The sequence below is a fragment of the Chamaea fasciata genome, unplaced genomic scaffold (assembly GCF_029207755.1).
Source record: "Chamaea fasciata isolate MVZ Bird 193981 ecotype frontalis unplaced genomic scaffold, bChaFas1.0.hap1 SCAF_2, whole genome shotgun sequence".
Taxonomy (NCBI): domain Eukaryota; kingdom Metazoa; phylum Chordata; class Aves; order Passeriformes; family Sylviidae; genus Chamaea; species Chamaea fasciata.
In genome coordinates, this window is record NW_027094087.1 from 37500199 (window position 1) to 37523921 (window position 23723).

Here is a 23723-nt window from a genome sequence, read left to right on the forward strand (position 1 = left end):
GACAATGGCTGTATGTTACAGCTGTGATGGTTACAGCAGTGATAGACAAAGTCACTGTGTCACTCCTATGCCTAAAGTGACATGAATGCAACAAAATTATGCACACCTCAGACAGAATGGCCCTCCAAGACGTAACAACTGTTAGACTCAGTGTGAATCTTCCATCTTTAGGGCATCTGTGGATGGCACTGTTATGTGTCAAAGACATTTATTTTGATGTGAAAACTCCTCGTTTGTATCTGGTGTGGTTAAATATGTTAAGTGAGAGGAGCTCACCAAGATCAAAAAGGGGCAGTTGTCTTTGCAGTGATTTGTGGGAGTGAAAAATGAACCTTTTCCTGACCAAACCCTCGGATAAGTCTAAAACAGAAAATTCAAACTTCTCAGCCTTCCTCAGAAAATGCCTCCATCATTGAAAAGGAGAAATAAAATGTCAGCTTTCATGAATTTTTATTATTGACCTTATGGAAAGGAAGCAAAGGAGACAAAGAATGATGTTCCCCTCTTAACTGAAAGGCGAGGATCACTGCAGAATTCATGTACACAGCTCCCATCCTAGCACCTTGGCTGAAGCATGTGGGAGGTGTACTGGCAGGAATTTCGGATGTGAGCTGGAGTGCTTCAATGGAAATGCTGTGGGGTATTTGTCAACCCATCTTGCCCCTAGAAAGGCTGCAAACATCCATGGTCTGTTATAGTAGAGACAGACTTGAAGAGAGAGACTGACCTTGACAAGTTAGCTACAGGAATGGTGGCTTCATCAGCCATCTCTGCCAGGGAGCGCATAGCAGAAGGTATACTGGCAGTAATTTTTACAGATGGGCATCAGCTGCCAGAAACTGTCCATTATTTCTTCCTCACCATCATCATCATCTTCATCTTCTTCTTCTCCTCCTTCTCCTTCTCCTTTACTACTACTATTTCTTCTACTTCCTTATCTTCTTATTCATACTCTTGTTTTTATTATTCTAACTTATTATTCCTATGGTTATTTTTTGTCCTATTATTAATATTTACTTCTGCTATTTCTTCTTATTCTTATTCTCTGCCCTATGTCCTATGTCCTATGTCCTATTCCTATTCTTATTCCTATTCTTCTTCTTTTCTATTGTTTCCAGGCACAGGCAGACGGTGTGGCTCCCTCAGGACGCTGGGCTGTGCCATCCAGGCTCTGTGGGGCCGGCGCTGGCAGCGGGTGCTAATCCTTGGGCTCAGAAGGCCAGCAGGGCCAAGGGCAGCAGAAGAGGTTGATCACCGCCCGCAGCACGCACCTGGCACGGGATGGACGCTTCTTGTGGGGACCCTTTGCTGGCAGCTGGGGAGATGAGGAGCTGGAGCAGCTCTGCAGGGCAGGGACTGGGCGGTGGGGAGGCCAGGCACTGAAGGGCACTTGGGGGCATGGCTCACATGCCTGGAGCTCAACCCAGGCCTCCCGAGGGACAGCAACTAGGAGCCCATCCTCTGCAAAATGTCCCAGTCTTTGCTGCCTGTCTTCTTGTTCAGACAGCTCAAAGACACTCAGTTCATCCCAATCATCCTCCTCCCGCAGCAAGGGCTTGACTTCAGGGCTCTGGACACTCATGTGTTCCCAGTTGTCCCGAGCGAGCTCATTGTCACTATCATCTTCCCAGCTGGACTGGACAGATGGTGTGTTACCATTCCCTTTGGAGAAGTCTTGGCACACTGAGTCTTCCTCTACAGAAAGCTCTTGGACAATAGATTTTTCCCAGTCAGATGGTTCTTTGTAGCCTTCAACATCTCCGAGGGAATACAGGCCTGCCTCGCTGTATTCTTCCCAGTCAGAAAGTTGTCGGTCTTCTGGCCAGCTGGGCAAGGGGCTGGCTGGCTGGGAGACGGGGCTGGCCTGGTTCTCCTCCATCTCACACGTCTGCTGTCGCAGAGGAATCCCAGGAGCTGCTTTGTCCTGAGACAGCTGCTCTCCTGACACTGGGCACACCAGGGTTCTACACCCCTTAGACACCCATCTGGCAGGGTGGGGCTCTGCCATGTCACAAAGGCCTCTGGGCACCACAACGTTCTGTATCACCAAGGGCCCTGACACAGAACGCTCCTGTGTCCCAAAGGGCCACCCCAGCACCCATTCCACAACTGATTCCACTGGAAGTGGCCTGGAGCAGCCCCCAGCCTTGAGGACTTGTAGCCCCTGATGTGTCCAGAGCCCTGTGAGGCCTTGGGCATGGCCCCACACAACAGCCTGAGCCCTACACTGCAGAGCCCTAGCTTTGGAGGGTGGGGCACCAGCCATGGGCCAGACGGACACAGCCCGGCAGCTGTGGGCACTGGCTCCATGTCCAGGTGCAGGCTGAGGGCCAGGGGTGCCCTCAGGGTCTCCCTCCATGCTGGGAGCGGAAGGGGGTGTGGGTGAGCAGCTGGGAGCACAGCACTGGGGTTGCACTGCCTGTTAGCAATAACAACACAGCAGCTTCATCCTGCACATGGAGCATCTCTTGGCATAGTGTGGGGGTTTGTTCTGCCTCTGCTGCGGCTAGATCACCTGGGTATAGAGGAACACTGAGCACCAAGACACTAGAAGTGCCTCTTGTTGTCACTTACCTATGTCCTTGCCACAACCAGAGCTGGCTGTGAATGTGCTCATGTAGGGGTTTGTGTGGCAAGGTTCTGGTAGTCGTGGGGTGACAGGGGTGACTTCTCTGAGAAGGTGCTAGAAACTTCCCCCATGTCTAGTGGAGCCAATACCACCCAGCTGCAAGACAGACACACTGCTGGCTGTGGCTGACCCATCAGTGATAGCAATAGCATCTATGGGATAATGTATTTAAGAAGGAATAAAGTTACTGCACAGAAGCAATTGCATCCAGAGAAGAGAGGAATGAAAATATGTGAGATCAGACACCAAGGCCAGTGCAGAAGAAAGAGAAGGAGGTGCTGCAGGGGCTGGAGCAGAGGTTCCCCTGCAGCCCATGGTCCATGATGAGGCAGGATGTTCCCCTGGAGCCCATGGGGGACCTCACGCCAAAGCAGGTGGATGCCCATAGGAGGCTCCGCTGCTGAGCAGTTCCAAGCAAGATTCTGTGGCCCCATGGAGAAAAGAAGCCCATGCTGGGCCACACTTGCTGGTAGGACTTGTGACCCCACTGGGGACCCACACTAGAGCAGCCTGTTCCTGAAGCACTGCACCCTGTGGAAGGGACACACGCTGGAGCAGTTAATGAAGAACTGCAGGACCTGAGAAGGACTCACGCTGGAGAAGTTCAGAGGACTGTGGGAGGACCCACACTGGAGAGGGGGAGGGTGTGACGAGTCCTTCTCTTGAGGAGGAAGGAGCAGCAGAGACAGCATGTGATGAACTGACTGCAGCTTCCATTCCCCATCCTCCTCTGCCGCTGTTGGGGAGGAGGCAGAGAAATTGTAAGGGACATTGAGCCCAGAAAGAAGGGAGGGGTGGGAAGAAGTTGTTTTTCAATTTTGGTTTAATTTCCCATTACCCTTGTCTGATTTGAGTGGCAATGAATTCATTTCCCCAAATCGGTTTTCTTTTGCCCGTGACTGTAACTGCTGAGTGATCTCTCCCTGTCCTTATGTCGACCAGAGAGCCTTTCGTTGTATTTTCTCTCCTCTGCCTTGCTGATGAAGGCAGTGACAAAGCGGCCGTGATAAACACCCAGCACCAAGCCGAGGTCAACCCACCAGAAGTGCCAGGGTACCGGCACACTGAGACCCTTGTGAGCGTCCTTACAACCCTTCCCGTGCGCGCTGGGGCCTGGGCACTCACAGGAGACCCCTCCCGAGCGCGGGGACACAAATTCCCTCCGCGGCCCCCAGTCGGGCATGAGCAACCGAGCGGCCCGTGGCCGCAGTTCCCCGGCTGTCGCGGCGGTGTTGCCGCACGGGGGAGGCGGCGAGGCCGCGAAATGCCACCAGAAGCCCGAGCTCCGCTCTCCCCGAGGGAGGAGCGGCAGCGACCGCGGCGGGCGAGCCAAGCCAGCGCCCAGGGGCGGGGGGCGGCACCCGGGCCGGGAGGCGGCGGGCGGAGGACGGGCCGGCATGGCCGGGAGGGGCGGCGGCGGCAGCACCTCCCCGCCGCCGGGGCCGGGGGTGGAGGCAGGGCGGCGGCGGCGGCAGCAGCCCCAGCCCCAGGATGCGCTGCCCGGCCCCGCCGGTGCCCTGCGAGGGGCAGAGCGGCGGCAGCGGGCGGCGGGGATGGCCGCGGGCCTGCGGCGCTGCCGCGACTGCTGCTGGCGGCGGTGGCGGAGGCGGCTGCGCGGGCGGCGGTGGGCGCTGGCGGCCGGGCTGCTGGGCGCCGCCGCCGCGCTCGCCCTGTACTCGGCGCTGCCCGAGCCGGCCCGGGGGGACGGCGAGACCGTGACCGTGCTGCTGTGGTGGGAGCCCTTCGGCCGCCCGCGGCGCTTGCCCGACTGCCGGCGGCGCTACAACATCAGCGGCTGCCGCCTCAGCGCCGACCGCAGCCGGTTCGGCGAGGCGCAGGCGGTGCTGTTCCACCACCGCGACCTGGCTCTGCACGGCGCCGAGGGGCTGCCCCGAGGGTCCCCGCCGCGGCCCCCGCGCCAGCGATGGGTGTGGATGAACTTCGAGTCGCCGTCGCACTCTCCCGGCCTGAGGGGGCTGGCCGGGCTCTTCAACTGGACCATGTCCTACCGCCGCGACTCCGACGTGTTCGTTCCCTACGGGTACCTCTACGTCCCGCCGGCGCCCCGGCCCTTCGTCCTGCCCCGCAAGACACGGCTGGTGGCCTGGGTCATCAGCAACTGGAACGAGGAGCACGCCCGGGTGCGCTACTACCGCCAGCTGAAGGAGCACCTGCCCATCGACGTGTACGGAGCGCGGGGGCTGGCGCTGGCCGAGGGCGGCCTGGTGGAGACCGTGTCAGCGTACAAGTTCTACCTGGCCTTCGAGAACTCCCAGCACACCGACTACATCACCGAGAAGCTCTGGAGAAACGCTTTCTCCGCCAGCGCCGTGCCCGTCGTCCTCGGACCCCGCAGGGCCAACTACGAGCGCTTCATCCCCCCCGATTCCTTCATCCACGTTGACGACTTCCCCAGCCCCCGGGTGCTGGCCACCTACCTGAAATTCCTCGATAAAAACAAACCCAGCTACAGGCGGTACTTTGCCTGGAGGAAGAAGTACGAAGTCCACGTCACCTCGTTCTGGGATGAGCATTTCTGCAAGGTCTGCGAGGCTGTCAGGGCAGCTGGGAATCAAATAAAGACTGTTCGAAATCTGGCCAGCTGGTTTGAAAGCTGATGTTCCTGGCGGGTGAGGCATGCCTGGACAGCCTGGGCGAAGCATCGAGGTGTCGGGAGGGATGGGTCCCACAGAGATCGTTCGCTCCGGTAGCTGGGATTAGCCACCGAAGGCTGGTGCCAGTCGGAGAAACATACAGGTACGGGAAAAGAAGCTGTGAAAAGCCTACCAAAAGACTTTTATTAAAGAGAAAATTATTAAGGTACAAAGAGACACTATGCCAGATGATTCCTAAAGAGCAAAGTTAAATTTCCAAAAGTTGTACAGTTACAGAACTTTGGAAGTTCTGCGCAGCTCAACATAAATATCTGATGCCAAATTCCTCGGCTGTACAGCTGAAACCAATTTTGGCGGCTATGACAACTTCCTGGACCGTGAAACTTCCCTCTGCTCACAGAGGATACGTGATCAGTGCTGGTTTTCTGTAACACTAAGACAAAAATGAATGTTTTAAACTGTTTTTTTATGCGTGTGAAAGCTATTTACAGTCAAATTCTGAGCCGCAAGTGTTGAATGTAAGAATCTTACGGTACAGTAGCGCCTTTTAGCAATGCTTGAAATTGCAGAAGCCCACTAATAATGCTTTGAACCAAATAATTGTTCCATTTAGGAAAAGGCAAAAAGTATGGAGGAGACTGAATCTGAGTGGAGCAACAGCTCAGATGATGTAAAGTATTTCTCCTGCTACCTGCTGAAACCATAGATGTGTTTATCCTGTATGAAAGTAGAGTAGAACTTAAAGTACAGGAAAACTCAGACTGTAGGGAAGAAAGTTGGAACACTTCCCCCCTCCCTTTATTCAGGGATTAGAAAACGTTTACAGGTATCTGCATGTTTTTCTCTGCAGAATTATTGCCGTACAGGAAAACATAGGGAAAGACTCAGAATGGCAGGGGTTTTATTACTGTACTGAGTATATATACAGAAAGACTAACTTTTTTTCTCAAGTATCAGTAGACAGTGCTGTTGTGTAGCAACTCTTTTGGTTTATGGCATGCATTTTTAAAAATTCTGCTGGGGAACAGACTAGTCAGAATGGTGTTTTGTTGTTTTTAAAATAACAATTACCAAAAAATCCCCAAACTCCCAAATCACTTCCATTCAAAAAGAAAATTGCTGTAGAGAATAAGATCTACACTGTTGGTAAAATACAGATTGTGTGCGGAAAGAATATAAAAAGGGAAGGATTTACCGTTTTCTCTTCCGCTGGTTTTGAGGTCTTTTTCTGGCTCAGTTTTTTAATCAATAAATAGATTTTTAAGGTAGAGCTCCCTTTGCTCAGTGCCCGTCAGGAACATTTACAGTAGTTATTCCTTTTTAGACTCCTACATTTTGCTGGAGCCATCCTAGTAGTGGATGTGTGGTTACTTTTTGGTTACATGTAATCTTACTCAGTCAAAGCCAGAAAGAAACTTCAGTTACAATTACACATTCTTGCCAAGCTCAGCCGCCCTGTCTATTGCAGCTATGAAGTCTGGTGGCAAAAAAATGACAACCTACAAGAGACCTGCCCAAATGAATAAGGTATTCATTCTGCTGCTTTTTAATCCATGGAGTTACTCGGAGACTTCATTCAGAATAAAATCATGGGCACAGAACAGGTGGAAAAAGAAGAAAGTCAGTTGCAAATAAAAGATGAACATCATAACAGGCAACCTCACTGGCATTCATGAGTCATATTTAGGTTAGGAAAGGATTAGATTTGATTTAAGCAGTATGGGATGTTGGATAAGTGCTTTTAAGATGTGTGAGCTGGCAGTCTACTGTAATTTATTTCTAGTTAGATGTTCCCCATGATTAGGTAAGCATGGAGCCAAGGCTTATTGGAAAAAAATAATGAAGGTCATTAATAATTTGCACAGTTGTACTAGTTGAGATCTTGCAGGCTTCTGCAATTACTCCCTTCTGCTTTTGTGCAAGGAGGGTTGGCTGAAAGTACTTGATGAACCTTTTTTTTTTTTGGTGCTGGAGTTGCTGTAGAATGTTTATTGGGAAGGGAGTGAAATCAATCTATGCAATGTGCGATATAGTAGGGATGATTCCTAATGCTGCACTTTCACTTCAAGAGGCATAAAGTGATTGTTTAAAGTAAAACAGTGTTCTTCATGGCATGGTCATATGTTTCTCTGTCAGTAGTTACTACTCCAATAATACTGCGTTTGATATTTTTAAAACTCCAATTTAGGTATAGTATTAATAGTAATACCTGAGTGTCAGGATGATAGGTTCCCTCTTTTCCTTTGAATTAAATTTTTTTTTTCTGTTCAGTTTCTATCAGAGTTCACATAACTGTATACAAAACCCCAATCTTAAAACTGATGAAGTAGTATTTAAGATTGTACTACTTTTTATCAGTCTGGTGAAACTAGTGCATTTTTTTCAGCCCTCCTATTTTTTTAGCATTTTGTGAAAGTTTCCAGGCACACAGTTCTTTTGTGTAGTTCATTAACAATGCCACATGCAGAAGATCAGGCTACGGGAGCATGGGAATTTCCAGAGATAGCAATTTTTTTTTTTTCTCAGCCTCTCTGAAAAAAAAAGAGTTGAAATCTTTGAGGAAATATTTTTGTAAAATTCAGAAAAGAGCTACAAAGCAATTCAAGCATCATTTGTGTAAAGTGATCAGAATTGCACAGTATTTGTAAATTGTGCATTGAGGATTTTCAAGAACTCTATGGTGAAAACTGCAGATTTGTAATAACTATTGCAGAGCACTTGCTTTGGGAGAAGAGAAGTCTTTTCTAATTTCATCATTCTCACGTGGATGTTGCAAATTTGTGGCTTTCCATTTGGGAGGAAATTCAGCCCAGGCCTGTAGCTGCTGAAGTCAGTATTACAGATTTTCTATAAATCTCTGGTTTTTAGTCATCCACACCACAGGCTAATAGTGTACAGTTGCAGGCAAAGGACCAGCTTTTGTTACGCACTTTGTAGAGCTCTAGTTCAGTGATAAATATAAAGTTTGCATGAACAAACTGGTTTGTACATTGGGTACGAGACTCCACAAGGCATTGCAGATGATGTATACAATCCAGTTGTAAAAACTGGGGAAAGCTATTCTCCATTTTAAGTAGAAAAGTTTCCTTGAATACATTTTGAAAAAGTTTTTAATCCATGCCTTAAAATATTGGGGTGGAGGGAGAAAAAGGAAGAGCATTATCTTCTGGGTTTTATAAGGAGAAGAATTGCCATTACTTTTCGACTATGATGTAAATAGAATAGAGAATTATGTGATGACTCAAATTGCATATTGTATCTCAGGGAATTTTATACTGTAAGGTGTCTTGATCTTCTTAGAATGAGGTAACTTTATATTAATTATGTAGATTGACACTCAATAAAATTAAAGGAAGTAGTGCAAAACAACCCTATTTTTGTGTTCGGTTGTCTGTGTTATGAAGGCTGAAAAACTGCTTTTTAAAGAGAATGAATGTCTTTTCATGTTTGTTTCATAAATAAAAGTGGCTGATTGTTCTCAAAGTAGTCAGACCATCTGAGGTTTGGCATGAAACCTGGTTCTGCCAGGAGAAAAATATTTTCATAGGAGAGGCTGTGCTGAGTTATTTTCTATATGAAAAGGTGCATTTGGTGAAGTTGGGTGTTGGAAAAATGTCATTTCAAACAAAATCAAAAGGAAACTTTCTCTTGACATACAGAGAATTTGAATATTGTTGGATTCTTCCCGCCCCCTCCCCCTTAAATTTCAAAATGAGACTATGTTTATTTTGTTATTCAGCATGTGCTGAATATCTACATTTTTAGCTACCACTTTTTTCACAGTTGTTCATGGCTGTCTTCAACTGGGCAACAAAAGACCAAGGGCCAAAAGCTGTTTTCCCTAAGCTTGTGTACACACTGATTACTGCACAGGTGATGGCTTACCTCTCTCTTCACTCATCTTCTGTTCAGCTCGGTGCACAGAACTGAGAAAGCATTTCTGAAAATTCCTGCCCAGCTAGGAAGGGGTCAGAGCTACAGGCATTGCTTTTCCCCCTAAGGTGATTGAAGCTGTATCATTATCACATTTAACTTTTGCAAGTAGAGCTTAAACTGAGTGCTTGCTTACTCCTGCCTGAGGGGGAGAACATTTTTTTGCTCATTTTCCAGATGGTACTGAACACTGGGTTGGGGAAACTGGTATAAATATTTTTCTGACAAATACTGGGTACCATTTGGTCAAGCTTGTTTGGTGACTCTTGAGTGAGTTATGCCTGATTAAACTCACACAGCTCTCTATCCAACAGCAATATAAAATAGTGTTTGTTTTAAGAGGGTAAATAACCCTTTGTAGGGTGCACATAGCTGACTCAATCTAAAATCTGTTGACGAGAAAGCAGTGACTTAATGTGGATTTAAGTGGTGTTTAACTAAAGATAACTCAGGATCCAAGTATAACAGCATGCCTTTAATCAGTAAAAGAAGTCATTATTTGAAAAACTTGCCTGTAACCAGCTTGGTTTATGTAACCGACTCAGTTTAACAATTTCCATAATTATGTGTTTTCTTCTGTGTGGTCGTTTAGAAAGCAATACCCCAGGCCAGAATTGCTATGTCTTCTTTGCATTCTGCAGATTTTTTTTTTTTTAATGATCTTGAGCTAAATACTTAAGCTTAATTTTGACACAATGGCAGCTGTTCCTGAGAGTCTCACCCCATAGATTATCTGAGATAAAGAAGTTCAACCTGTTTTTCAGGAGTGCCTTGAGAGCTGCAGGGATTTCTTACTGCTGGCACTAAAGGTGCTCAATGTGTTCAGGAAGCACCGAGAATCTATGGCCCCCTTTTAATTGAAAAATTTTCTCTAAAGGAGTACGTAGTTTTCTGAATTCCTTCAATTATTTCTGAATTCCTTCCTTATAATTGCATGGGTTTAATTTTTGCAACAGATTTAAAACTGGACTTTATTTCAGGAATGTTTAATATTTTAATAATATTCTTTTAATAACTGTGAAAAATGGTCCCAGATTTGGAACTTGACTTTTTCTCTATTTATCAAAACAGCTTTTGAAGTTAATCAACCCGTAGGTTGGCTGTATGCATTATGGAAAAAAAATACTACATTTGCACCCTTGAATTTGCCATTGATGTAAAAGATGTTCTATATATTTTGGATTATGAGAAGCTCAGTCCAGGAAAACACAAAGCATTAGGAATGCCCAAGCTGTGGCCTACTGTATGGCTCTGGGATCCTGATCATGTGAATGCTTATGACTGAAAATTTGCCATCTTGCTTTTAAGCAGAAGGCAGGAAGATGATTGCAAATAGAAAGCATAGATTATCGGATTGTGAATATATTTTGGGGGCATTTGTAATGTTGCCAAATAATTTTGTGTAGTATAAAAATGATTGATTCATTTGAAACAAGCACAACAGGACTATATGAAATACAGCAAAATAATTATCCTATAGGCAAAGTTGGGTTCAAAATGGAAAAAAATGATATTGAAATTAAAAAAAAAAAAAAGGCATGCAGTTGTGGGAAAGCATGGGTAGACATTTTCAATTGTTAAGTTGGAACAAACAGAGAATGTTCTTGGAACTGCTGGCTCTAGCTGAAATTGAAACCAGACAACATAGGCTCAGACTCATGCTGGTGCTCATGCTTACATCTCCTTCTGAATGGATGAAATTAAGGCAGAGCTCTGAACATTTTTATTCCCCTTCCAGTCCCAAGTGTATGTTTTGCTTGCCTTAATGTTGGTTTCACTTCTCAAATTGCTCCTCAAATGTACACAGACCTGAGGATGTCTTCTTTAATGTCGTGTTACTTTAGAGAGGGAGAGCTAAGAGGAGATAAGTTAATATATGGATATTTGCTGGGAATTTTGGTTGTATTTTGCAGGAGTTCTGGGGTAAGCTGAATACAGAACAGAGGAGAAAGTTTTAGGGCAGTATCTTGTTGGAGACTCCAGCCTGATCTGAAACATCTCAGCAGTTTTTAAGGCTGAGACTTTATGCTGTGAGTCTTCTACTTAGTGGTGAAGATTATTGTATCACATATCCCCAGACAGTTCCACTGATGTATTACCTCAGAACCAAAGAATCATAGAGATGGACTATGAGCAGAGACAATAAGTCTGTGCTGTGAAAAAAGTTGTCAGGTTAATTAGAGCAGAAATTAAGAATCCTGAGTTCAGGCTCTGATAAAGCAAATTAATTAGAATCCTTAATGAAAAAGAACAAACAGGTTCACCAGACTGTCTGTTACGGTGTCTGTGGTGAGGAATGTTTTCCATGCTATCTTTACAGCTGAGTCATTTTTGTTGCTACTACTGAGGTGTTTATTAAAGTGAGGATTAATCCACCGGAGTTGCTTAGTTTCTAATAAAGAATTTTTTATGGGACTACTGATACAGAGGAGATGAAATCTGGTCTCCTGCTCAGAGTCAAGGTGAGAGGCAATCTGGAGCAGCCCAAAGGCAGCATCACTGTGTGAGTAGCAGACCTGGGCTTGACTCTGTGTGGGAGATGGAGAAGATAAAGAAATGTCACCAAAGTGGTGGGGATTTTTTAAAGATACTGAAGTACTTTGAGCCCGATTGCCTAAAGCATTTGAGAAATGCAAGGCACTTTCCGACAGAACACAAAAGGAGACCCTTTTGGTGACAGGCACAGACTTTGCCACAGTCTGAAAATGTTCCCGTTGCTAAAAGCTGCAGAAACAAGCCAGAAAGGCCCCATAAGCTTTTTCCCAGGTAAGCAGCGAAGAGTGCAGAAGAAAGCAAGGACATCACCAAGGCTGTAAAAGAGATGTGTTAGTTGAAAAGTTTGCAGCAGCCTCACTGGCAGCCCCAGTGACCTGACCAGGACAGGGGCTAGAGAAGGGTTCCTCTTGGATTTCATGTCTGGAAATAATTTTACCCTGAGCACAGAAGCAAGATACACAATCCTTTCAGCTGGGTTGAGTATCATCAAAAGGACCATCAGGGAGCTGAGGAGCAAGTTCATCTCCAGTGTTTCAGAAGATGAATCTCACTCCTCTTGTAGGTGTGTGAGGAAGAGGCATAAGCTGCATTCCTTCTACTGGTTAATGACTGGTGACATACTGTGGGAAAAATATTTTTCTGAACATTGCCTCAAGGGCGGAAGTGGTTTTAGCCAACCTTTTTTATAACCAATGGTCTTAGAACTTGACAAGCTCTCACAACTCTCTTGTCCAACCTCTGCAGCTGGCTGAGCTATGGACTCTTTAAACAGTGTCTGCTGGCTGTGAGACAGCTACACATGATATTTAGGCATCTGAATAGGCTTTTTACTGTTTAAAATGCTTGATTTCTTCCTTTTGCTCTAGTGGTTGTTTTGTGTACCTGGCACATTTCTGCTATGGATCAACCTCCACATCTTGCTCTCATTTCACTCTCGATGGACTGCTGGCCAGCTCAGCTGCTTGGGCAGGTTAACCTGATCTGGTGGGTTTTGATACTTAACAGAAAAGTAGCATCATGAAACAAAAAGTACATATGTGGTTTTCTTTTTTGGTGGCCTTTGGTATTGTGAGTAGTCAGGCTGGGGTTGGGCAGAGAAGGAAAGTGAAATGTAGAACTGAATGATGTATCTTCTTGCTTTACCTAAAGCTAATTATGCCCAAAGAATGTAAGTGCTTCTAGAAGATAAGTGTCTCTAGAAACCAAATTGGAGAAATTCTCTCTATTTACATTGCTTGTAATGTTCCTCGTGACAGTGATAGAAATGGGGAGGAGAAATCTCTATTTCCAGTTTTCTAAACAGCTGCTTCTCTGCAAATTCAGATTTGGTCCTTGAATGCCTCAGAGTGCTCCCTCATCTTGTGCCTCTTTTTCACCTGCTCGATCCTGCTGAACTGCAATGGGATCTGAACTGTTTTAACCTGCTCTTGAGGCTGTCTGCTTCCCTCTGGCAGATGTGTAGGGCCCAGAGGGGACAGTGAGCTCTGTGTGTGAGTGCTGGCATCTCAGATCCCATGCTCACATCTACCTGGGGGTTGCAGAGACAGACCTGACTGTGTTGTTCATCTCCTCCCATGTCTCTCTATGCCCCTGCATCTTGTAACTTGTCTTTATACTTGAGCAGTGTTACTTGTGGCTATGCTGGCTCTACACAGAAAAGCCACAGGCCAACAGCAGATCACATCTTGGCCCCACATCCTCAATCAGGCCCACAAGACATACCCACAAAGTAGCCCAGATATCTCTAGGTACACCTTTTATGAGACATCAGATACTTCAGAGAGGCTGTTATCTAGGCCATATCCTGTGTGTTTTCTCATTTATAACTTTCTTTATTTTGCAAATGCTACTTTAAAAAGGCAGAGTGTTATACTGGCCAAAGAGAAAGTAGTCTTCTTTTTTTTTTTTTCCCTCTGATGTTAACTACTGGAGTATGTGCAGGCTGCCAAAAATTGCTGGTTGCTTGGGATATTGTTCAGCCACATGCTGCTTGTATTGTTCTGTCAACATCCATGTATCCTGTGGGTTTCACAAGTGGTTTTGGAGTATATAAAGTGTCATCAGCTCTTATGCGAATTTCTGCTTCTTGTCGGTCTAGACCACAGTTTGTGCTATGAAGCCAGCAGCTGGAGCAAGACTTTAAAAATAGGTCCATTTCTCTATGTCATGTCCATCTCTCTTGGTCTAGATTGGGCTCTGTGTTTTAAATCATGCTGGCACAGTACCCTTACTGCACTGGGGTACTACGCTCTGCTGCTTTTGCATATCTGCAAAAGGTCTAGCAGCTTTAATGCTGCCACAAAAATATGTGCAAATGAGCAAAGAAATAGAATAGATTTCATGAGTTCAGATGAAACTGTCACTTTATAACCCTTAGGTTAAAACTTAAGAATGCAGGGGGTAATTTCAAATGGTTTATCTGAAGTTACATAAGTAAAAGGCAACTTTGGGACTGGAAACCTCTTGTCTTGTGTTAGAGTGAGTCTACTGTCACTTCCATGTCACAGTCTGAATCTGGCCCTTTCAGCTTCAAGACAGACTTGATGAGAGCCCACATACCAAGTCAGGATTGGGTTGACAGAATACAGGTGAGAGGTGGACAAATTTCATCACTTGCTCATTTTTGCTGCTCTTCGGATGAAACCAGAGATCCTAACCAGTGCTTATTTATTTTCAGCTCTGATGTGTCACATTGATGCCTATGTGGATTCCTTATGGCTTAAATACAGGCTTCAGTTTGAAGTGTGATATAAAAGAGTAACATGGATATAATTTTTACAAATGTGTGTGTGTTGCAAGATGCTTCACCATCAGAGATCCTACAGGCAAAACAGACTGCTGTACAATTAAGGTTTGGATCCAGAAGGACTCAGGCGTTTCCCTTTATACTGAAATTAAACATGATGTGTGCATCTGTGGGATTCTGTGTTTAGATTGGAAACATCGCTTTGACTCCTGTTTCTGTCCATCCCTACTGCATTCAACAGGGTGTTCTCAGGAGGGCTGAAGTACACTCTTGGACTTGCAATCAAGATTTACCTGTGAGTGCTGAAGGAATGTGGCCTGGGTGACTGACAGTTGTGTAAGAGAACAAAAAGATGCTACTGCAAGGGAGCACTGGCTTTGTTCTCACTGAAAAGTCTGACCATGTAGTGCCTCTTGTTTCTCGTGATGTTTACAGCACATTAAAGCTTTCTATATTGAGCCTTCTGAAATGCTGCTTCTGCGTCAAAGGGAAAGTATCCATTTGTTTCTGTGACATCTCACCTGTCTGGTTTTACCAGAGGGTTGCCAATCATCTGATTTTACGGGCACTTCTCTAAAAGAAAATAATTCTGCTTACATCCCAGGTTACTTGGTTTATATGATGAAAGCTCAGCATTACAACTAAGGTAAAGGAAGGGAGTAATTAATATGGTGGGATGCTGATATGTTTGGGACAGCTTGATTCTTTGCCCTAAGAACACCTCAATGCCCAAACCATTCCTTTCTTGTTCTCCTTTCCCCCTCACTTTGATCACAAAGTAAGCAAAGAACCCCTCTGTTTGTAAATGCACCTAATATTGTCCTTATTTCCTAGGGGGATTGTGAGGTATTTTCCTCCATTAATAAAGTACCTTGAGATCTATAAACAAAAAAGCTACCACAGCAGTATGAGGGAGCCGATGCTAGAGACTAAAGGAGTGCAAGGCAGTCAATAAGATGAGACGACTGCTGTATTAAAGCAGCCTGGATCTGTGCCCTCTATGGGATAAGTCGCTTTCATCTTTGCTAAGCTCAGGCTCTAGTAGGAGTTGTCACTTCTGCTCTGAGAATGCAGAGCAACATCTCTCCCATCCTCATTCCCACCCCATTCTCTCCACATTGTCTTTGGGAGGAACATTGTAAACATGATGGAGATGGGAGTGTCTCCTTTGTGTCAACACTTCCCTGAAAGTTTGACCTGGTTCCATTAAAAATATTCACCCATGTCCCACCAAAGCATAAGGGAAATCTCTCAGTGGCTTTCTTGGTGTATCACCCTATGTGCTAGTACTGTATTTGCCTACGTGGCCACAGAAATTATCACAGGAGACACTACAAAAGGACTGCTCCAACACCATCCAGAGGGACCATGCTGATGTGATGTTTATTCTGAAAGCAGAAGAAAGTGAAATAAGGTCAAACTGTTCTTTCCACGTGCACTGGTTGCATTGCATTTGTATAGTAATATGTTTATATACCCCTGGTGTTTTGCATCTCTTTGTTCTTTGCAATCTCACACACTGCAGCACAAACCGAACTGAGAGACTGACAGGGTCTGCAGGAAGCAACAGTGCATTTTGTGCCTTTGTTTGCAGGGAGCATGACTTCCTGGGTTGTGTTTCAAACCTCCAGAGAAGCCTATAGCCACAGAGCAAAAGAGAGGTTTCTATTCTTCACCACGTATATATATCTTTAATATAAAGGAGAGGTGTCAGATGGTCATGTCTCGTTGTGTTTTGATTTTCAGGGGACACACTGTGATTTTCAATAACCTGATGCTCTACCCATCATGTGCTGCATTTCATCTGCCCCCCTGGGGACACACACTGGCAATGGGGGATGCATTTGTGTCTGGACTCAGCAAAGTGTGTACAGTCTTGGGGGCCATGGAGAAGAGGAGGTGCTTTATCAGAACAATGGGCCATTGCCTCTTGGAGCAAACAGCAACAGTGAGGTGGTGGGCACCAACACCCATCCTTGACCATATGGCTGCTACATATTTTGGGTAAAATGAGGTGATTTTCCTCATCTTTGAAGGTGGTATTCCCTAGTTTCTTCAAAGGCCAATAAAAAATTAGTTTGCTTTTACATGCATGGTGTCCAGAGCAGAACCTCAAATCAATGGGCTAAAGTGAACTGAAGAATCATAACCTACCCAGTAAAGAACAACTTTCCTTGATCCTCAGCCCAGCTCTGGAGATAAAAGTGCCCTGAAGAGTAATACATATACCTGCTAATGGAGCTCACTGCAGGCAATGTCCTTTTATAGCAAAGGTGGGCTTCTAGTTCAAAACTGCTGCCAATTTTAAAAAAGACTGCATTGAGCAAAAAGAATCACAGGCTCTTTGGTAGCCCGCCAGGTCCCAAAGAGCATTCTGGATGTTTTGAGTAAAAATTAGTGTCTTGGATTTTATCTGAGACTTAAAGTGTGTCCTAGGACAGTGAGGTGAAAAACACAGGTGTAATTCAATTCTAGAAGTGAAATTCAGACCCATGGGGTCACCTTGGGAAAATTTTGGAGGCCACCCTGGGTCTTAGCTGAGCAGGTTTTCATATCATGGCCTGAGAGCAATCTTGTAGCTTTCTGTTGCTGTGATCCAATCCTTAAGTAAGATAAGCACAGATAACTGGGACAAAGCCTACATAGAAAAAGGCCTGGTTGGAAAAATGCCCGGGTACACAGAGAACTCCTCCTTCTCCAGGGGCAGGTCAGGCTACCACAGTGCTTGTTTGTTCTGTACTTACATTACAATGGCAGCTGATTCCCATCAGTCGGGTACATGGATATAATTGTCACTTTTGCTTCTGGTTCCTTTCCAGAAAAGAGTTCAGTCCTTGCTGAGGCATTGCCAGGTGGCTCTCACCTGAGGCCAGGACTCACCTGGACACTGAATCCTTTGTTCCACTGCCCTTCCTTGGTCAGACAAGAAACAGATAATCAGATCACTGTTTACTGGCAAACTGTTTTCCTTAGAACATAGGCAAAGAGAATGAGATCAAAAGGCTTATCACCTGGGGCCTTTTCTTTGTCAAATCTTCATCTAGCAGTCAACATTTTGGTATAATTAAAGTGCTAAATGCAGACAACTGTACATGCAACGAGCTGCATGAGTGTTTAAATAGAATGTGTCCATGGAGAAGTACTCATAAATATCAATTTCCTTTGTTTTTCTTCTCATTGTCACAGTGTCACCAGTGAGGACAGCTGGAGTGTGCATACTCTTGCAAAAAGAAAAGTCTCTGTTAAAACTCAAAAGATAGGCTTCTCTCTGCTTGTCCATTGATAAATGCACTTCAATTGCTTATCAGTTTTCTAGCAGTGTAGCTGTGCAGTGATTTAACTGGGCAGGCAGCTAAACACCTCCCAGCCATTTGGGAAAAAAGCTGTGGGTTGAGATAATTTAATAGGACAGAAAATGAAGGGAAATAATAATAATAATAGTAATAATAATAATAATAATAGTAGTAGTAGTAGTAGTAGTAGTAGTAGTAGTAGTAGAATATGCAAACCAAGTGATGCACGCTGCAGTTGCACATCACTTGCTGAATGATGCCCAGCCAGTCCCTGAGCAGAGATTGGTCTCTCCTGGCCAACTTTCCTAGTTTTATTATTCAGCATGATGCCATATGGTGTGGAATGTCTCTGGCCAGTTGGGGTCAGCTGTCCTGGCCTGTATCCCCTCCCATCTTCTTGTACACCCCCAGCCTCCTCCCACTGGCAGGGCAGAGTGAGCAGCTGGAAAGTCCTTGACACAGAGTAAGCACTACTTAGCAACAGCTAAAACATCAGTGTCTTATCAGCATTTTTCTCAACATTATTTTAATCCTAAATCCAAAACATAGCACTGTACCAGCTACTAGGAAGAAAATTAATTCTATCCCAGGTGAAACCAGGACAAGCATTGTACTCTGTACTACTTGTACTTTGAAGCCCTCTGCTACCTGTGTGCATTAAGAGTTATAAAAAGAGTGAGGGATTGCTCTAGGACTGCCTCTTTTTGACCTCTGTTAAAAATAAAAGGATTGCATGTATCAAACAAGAAACATACAGACTACCTGAAACCTAAAATAAGAAAAAGAAAATCATAATTACAGCAGCCTTTCACTGATGAGCTCGGCTACTTCAGTTGTCCTCAAAAGCCCAGCAACTGTGATAAGCATGACAGCAGGCTCTGGATGTTACAAGGTTAGAGTCATTTTGGTTTTGAGAGGTGAGGATCTGAGTTCCAGTGTCAGATTGCAAAATCCACTCCATTAGCACCTGCCAGAACTGCTAGTAACTCTTCCAAGATGGCTTAGAGAGCTCAGATTTCAGGTATTTCAGATTCAGGAGAAAACAACCCAAACACCGTCTCCTAATCTGCATGCCATCAGTACAGAATATGGGATCTGGGATTTCCTGCAGCACAATGATGACACAAATTCCTGTTGGTCCAGCCTGCTGTCCTGTGTGCCTACAGGTGTATCTACAGAACCCTGTATAGGGAGAGTCACCAGGTTGCAGGTAGCAGGGTGCTAAAATTGCTTCTCATAAAGAAGCATGTGCTCTCTTGGGTACAAGGAGTAGGTGGGACTGGATCAGGGCATTGAGTTCAACAGGCTTCTGTGAGTGCAGGAGGTAGAGTGCAACTGCTTGGCATCCTGCAAGCAGTAATTTATGTCTGGGTGCAGCTGAGGACAGGCAGGAGAGGAGTTTTTAACCTTTTTCCTCTTGCTATTGATTTCTCCTCTTTGAGCTGGCGGGGTTTAGCTGAAGTGTTCTGTATTGAACATCTGCTTTGTTGTGCCTCTGTCATGATGCTGCTTTTGCACTGTCTTGCTTTTGGAGCATTAAAGCTTTCAGTGAAGAGCAAGATAAAGCTAGGGTTTCATGGTTTCCTTGCTCATTGCTTCCTTAGTGTCCCAAATCTCTAGCTGGAGTGTGGGAGTCTGGGTGGGAGCTGGAATCCATGCTCACGTGAATTGCAGAGGGTGAGAGCAGTGCCAGCTCCGCTCCCCCTCTTCTCCCTGCTACAGAAGAAGCCAGATCCAGATAGATATGGCAAGAACAACATGAATGAGGATGGTGTAAATACATAGAAATGACAATCCTAATTAATTCTATCTTTCTATGCTGACATTGTGAAAATGTTCACTCTGCATTCCTCTAACTGGGAAAAAAAAAAAAAAAAAGAAAAAGGAAATAAAAAGAAAAAATAAGAAAAAAGCCATATTAATTTGGGGAAGACATGTTTTTCTTGTAGCTCTTGAGAAACATTGCTATACTGAATATATGATGAACACTGTGTTTTTTCTGTGCTGCACAAAAATGTATACGAAGAATGGTTATTTCTCAACTTTTAGCATAATTTATCCATGCCTTTCTAGCCAGTTATATTTAGGATGAGATGAACCATGGACTGTTTCTGCCCAGTGACTATAAAAGGAGTCTTAAATGACCATCTCAGATGCAGATGTTTTTTGTAACGATTTTTGTTCTACTACCCTTCCTTAATTTCTTTTCACCGCTTGGATAGAACAATCTGTAAACCAGATATCAGATCTCTTATGCCAAAACTAAACATAAAATCAATTGGTTTTATATAATAAAATTTGATCTGGAGGTTATAAAAAAATCATAGGGGATGAAATAACCCCCACAAACATCTCCAGACTCACAGCTTGCTGAAGTGGGTGCTTTGGCATCTCTTGTGTGCAGTGGGTGGTGTGTAAGTACTGTGGCTCTCCCTGCCCATCACCTTGCCAGCAGCAAGCCTTCCCACCCCCAGCACAACACACAGCATTTCTCAAACTCTCTTCTTCTGGCCTGTTTTAGACATCTGTGCTGAGGTAAGCTGGAGTTGCTTGGAGGGCTTGTTGCCCTCCCTTGGGCAAGGGTGAAGCGGGCCAGGGCAGGGTGGTGTGAGGCAGGTGAGGCCACGGCAAGGCTGCGCCCTGGAGGAGCTCGCATGGGGGAACCACGAAGAGCAGCGTGCGGGGTGGTGCTGTGGGCATGGCACAGCACAGATGTGGCCAGGTGTTGTTTGTGGTTTCACAGATGGATTAACAGTGCCTGCAGACGTGCAGAACCAGCGACTGCTCAGCTCCTGCAGCCTGAGAAACCTGGTCTGGCCACAGGGGAGCATCAGGGGAGCAGTGTTTTGCAAAGTAATTTGTCTTTTGCATTTTTGAAGAAAGAATTAATATGTTTTAATGCCATACAAGCCATTAAACTGATTGGGACAAGTTTAGTAAGATTAATTTTGCATTCCAACGCTGAGTACCCTTTTGAGCTAATAAAAAACAATTAACTATAACAAACCTTCAGACCTGCTATTCATTTTGCAAACGCAGGAGAAAGAGAAGACAGCAATGCTAGCTGTATCTAAAGTTCATCAATCCCACTGGGCCCATTAAAAAGAATAATTTTAGGTTTTTCTCCACATTTCCATTTTCCCCATGGACTTTTTCCCTGCTGCAGGGGGGAGGAGTTTCCCAATGGCAGAGGGGGAGGAAGGCTCACTGTAAGGTTCAGGATTGAGCAATAACTACCAGCAAGACTGTCAGATGGCAGAGGTCATAAACCCAATAGAATAAAGACTTTTTTATTGCCCTTCCCTGCATTTGTGGGAATGGGTTTGGATAGTGGTTGGGCACTGGAACGAGGTAACCTTGCCGTTTTTGCTGTCAGTAACTCCTAAGTGACTCAATCAGCTCTTGAAAACACAAAACCACTTCTGTGCAAAGTTCTCATATCTGGTTATAGGTAGTCATTACCTCTGAGAGGGTGCTCAGAACGTGTGTAGGAGTTTCCCTCTGCCAAGAAAGTATTTTGAGGTGTCTGGTTTTTGACAACCCAATTTTCTTTCCACACTTCAACTCCTTCCTGACAAGACAGTTGTACAGAGAATTTGCAATTGTTTTGGTTCAAGGGTTTTAGGAAGTCTAGTGAGGGCAAAATCCTGTTTAAAAAGTGGCAGAGAAAGCATCCTAATTTTTTGAGCAAAAATTATTTGTATTTTTTAAATATAGATATTAAATACAAATTTAAGGGGTTTTTTAAATTTACATTCACAGCTGCTTGTCATCTTGGCTGTCTGCTAGCATTGCTCAGAATTAGAATGAAATACCAGGATTTCTCAGACACACAGCATCAAAGTGATTGATCCCCTTGTGTTTCCTACCTTTCCCTGGCAAACACCAAGCACCTCCCAAATTCATCAGGCACCCTGATTTGTTAGCCCATTAGCAGCCTCTTTGCTCCTTAAAAACAGATGCTTGCTGTGTTCTGTTCACTATGAACCTCCTTTTGTTTGTCTCTTGTAACAGTTTTTAAATCTGCTCAAATTATATGATAATCTTTAGAAAGACTATGGTTGTTCTTTTTCACACTGGTGTGGCGCAGAGGGGAAATGCAGGGCCCCTTGCTCCCACCAGCAGTTAGCTGAAGGACATTTTGGGTGAGATTTTTGCAGGGAGATTCCTCTAGAAATCCCAGTGGGGTGCAGTGGGATCGTGTAAGGAAGGCTCTGTTCTGTTGCCGACTTTCCAGCGGGAGCTGTTTGGATGGGGTGGCCCCTCTGCTCCTCTCCTAATCCCTGCTGAAGGGATTATGGCATTGTGCTTCCTGAGGGGCACTGGTGGATGTAATCCTCTGCTACGTGAGAGATTTGCCCTGGGATGATGCCGAAAATGCAAAGCAATATTTTTACTCGGAAGATGCTGTTCTCTTGCAGCAAACCCATTATGTTGGAAGCTACGAAAGATGCGTAATGCTGTGTGCTTGTTACAATGCCTGTCAGTGGGAATTCAGGTTCTGTGCTGAGCTCTTCAGTTCAGCCCCAGTTCTGTGTTACATTCTAACAATATTGAAAATAAATGTTTTACATGCACCTGCCTTCTGTGACAGAGATTTGCAGAGCTCTTTGGGCTTGCTTTCAGTGCAGTTGGTTCTTTATTCTGAGTCTTGTTTCCATAGTCCTTTAGAAGACCCCTAAATGTTAACTCAGTGTCAATTTACATATTTAATTGTAGTTTTAGAGTTAATTTTTTTCCCCACTATTTTTGGTGTCATAATTTCCATAAGGTAGTGCATATTGATAGTGGGAAAATATTTTTTTTAACTCTCACTTCAGGCTTCTTTAATTTTCTTGTGTTTCACTAGGGAAGATACTGTTATCATGAACCAGTAAGAATGAAGATATTTCTACCAACAATATCATAAAAAAGAGTTTTCTGTAGTGGAACTGAAAGGAAAGCCTCTATAGTGTAAGTTTTGCAATTGTTTCAATACTACATAATGATAGACTCAAGACTGACTTCAGAGTGCCTACTACTTGCTTGGCTGCGGAGCCTGAAAGAATTTCATAGGAAAGCAGGAGCACCTGGTGGTGCTGTCACAAAACTTAGAAGCTTTTGATCCTGCTGAGGTAGATAAATAGGCATGCAGTTTTGCATTTGTGTATAGCAAGAGAAAAAAAAAATACTTACTTGCTTTGTGAGCACCTTAAATATTTCGCTTTCTGGGCCTGAGTGCCCCTACCAACACAAACTATTCTATAATTCTATCTTTTTCAGAAAAAGTGGTTCCACAGTGCCCATGTGTCTGAAATGGAATACTTTGCCTGCAAAAGAACTCAGTAAAGTCTAGGATGAACAGAAAGAAGAGGGAGATGCACTGTACTTCCCAGTGCTATTCTTGATGTGAACAGAAGCTGAATGTTTAATTTTCAAAGCCACGTTTGATTTGGCTTTTTCTTGTTGTAGCAAATTCATGGGTTTACTGGCTTTTTTAAAATAATGTTTGTTTCAATCATGTTTAACCAGTCTAATCCCTCATAAAGTATTTGATCTTTTAAAGCACATACTTAGGTTTATATATAATCAGTTCTTATTGGGGGCAAGAAGCAGGGAAAATGAAAACTAGAGTAGTAGCACAACGTGGTAAAACTAAATGAAAACTGAAAACAAAAGGGGTGGGACATAGTGCAGGTATAATAGGATTTAAGAGCTGTGTGACAAGTGAGTTATATGGAAAAGGCGGGAAAAGTGGGTGTTTGGGGCTGGAACAGTGCTTTTTTATTAAAGATCAGTGCTCTTCTCAGCTAGCCCGGGGCTGCCAGCTGCGTGTGCCTCTGCAGGAGCTGAGCCGTGGCTCAGTCCCCTAGGTGGGGTTAGAGCACTGTGATTCTCAGCTGCCTCCTGCTGCTCTCCATTTGCACTGCGAAGGTACCAGCTGATAAAACAGGCAATGTCCTGAGAGGGTCTTTGGAGGGGTCACACCACATTGGCAGCTGCCACCCAATCTTATCAGCCATTATTGTGTT

General features: G+C 44.7%; 1 protein-coding gene and 1 long non-coding RNA gene across 2 annotated transcripts; both read left to right on the forward strand.

Annotated features, from left to right (window-relative positions):
- Positions 1 to 4026: 4026 nt before the first annotated feature.
- Positions 4027 to 8618, forward strand: FUT4 (fucosyltransferase 4). Its single transcript, XM_066175703.1, has one exon. The coding sequence runs from the start codon at positions 4027 to 4029 to the stop codon at positions 5245 to 5247; it is 1221 nt and encodes a 406-aa protein (XP_066031800.1). The 3' UTR covers positions 5248 to 8618.
- A 13104-nt stretch (positions 8619 to 21722) lies between these two features.
- LOC136285901 (uncharacterized) lies at positions 21723 to 23511 on the forward strand. Its single transcript, XR_010719582.1, has 3 exons — positions 21723 to 21857; positions 22562 to 22665; positions 22975 to 23511. It is a non-coding gene; the product is annotated as an uncharacterized lncRNA (long non-coding RNA).
- The last annotated feature ends 212 nt before the right edge of the window (positions 23512 to 23723 follow it).

What these genes read in the sequence shown, in the direction of transcription:
- FUT4 (XM_066175703.1), top strand. Translation starts at nt 4,027, where the DNA reads ATGGCCGGGAGGGGCGGCGGCGGCAGCACCTCCCCGCCGCCGGGGCCG.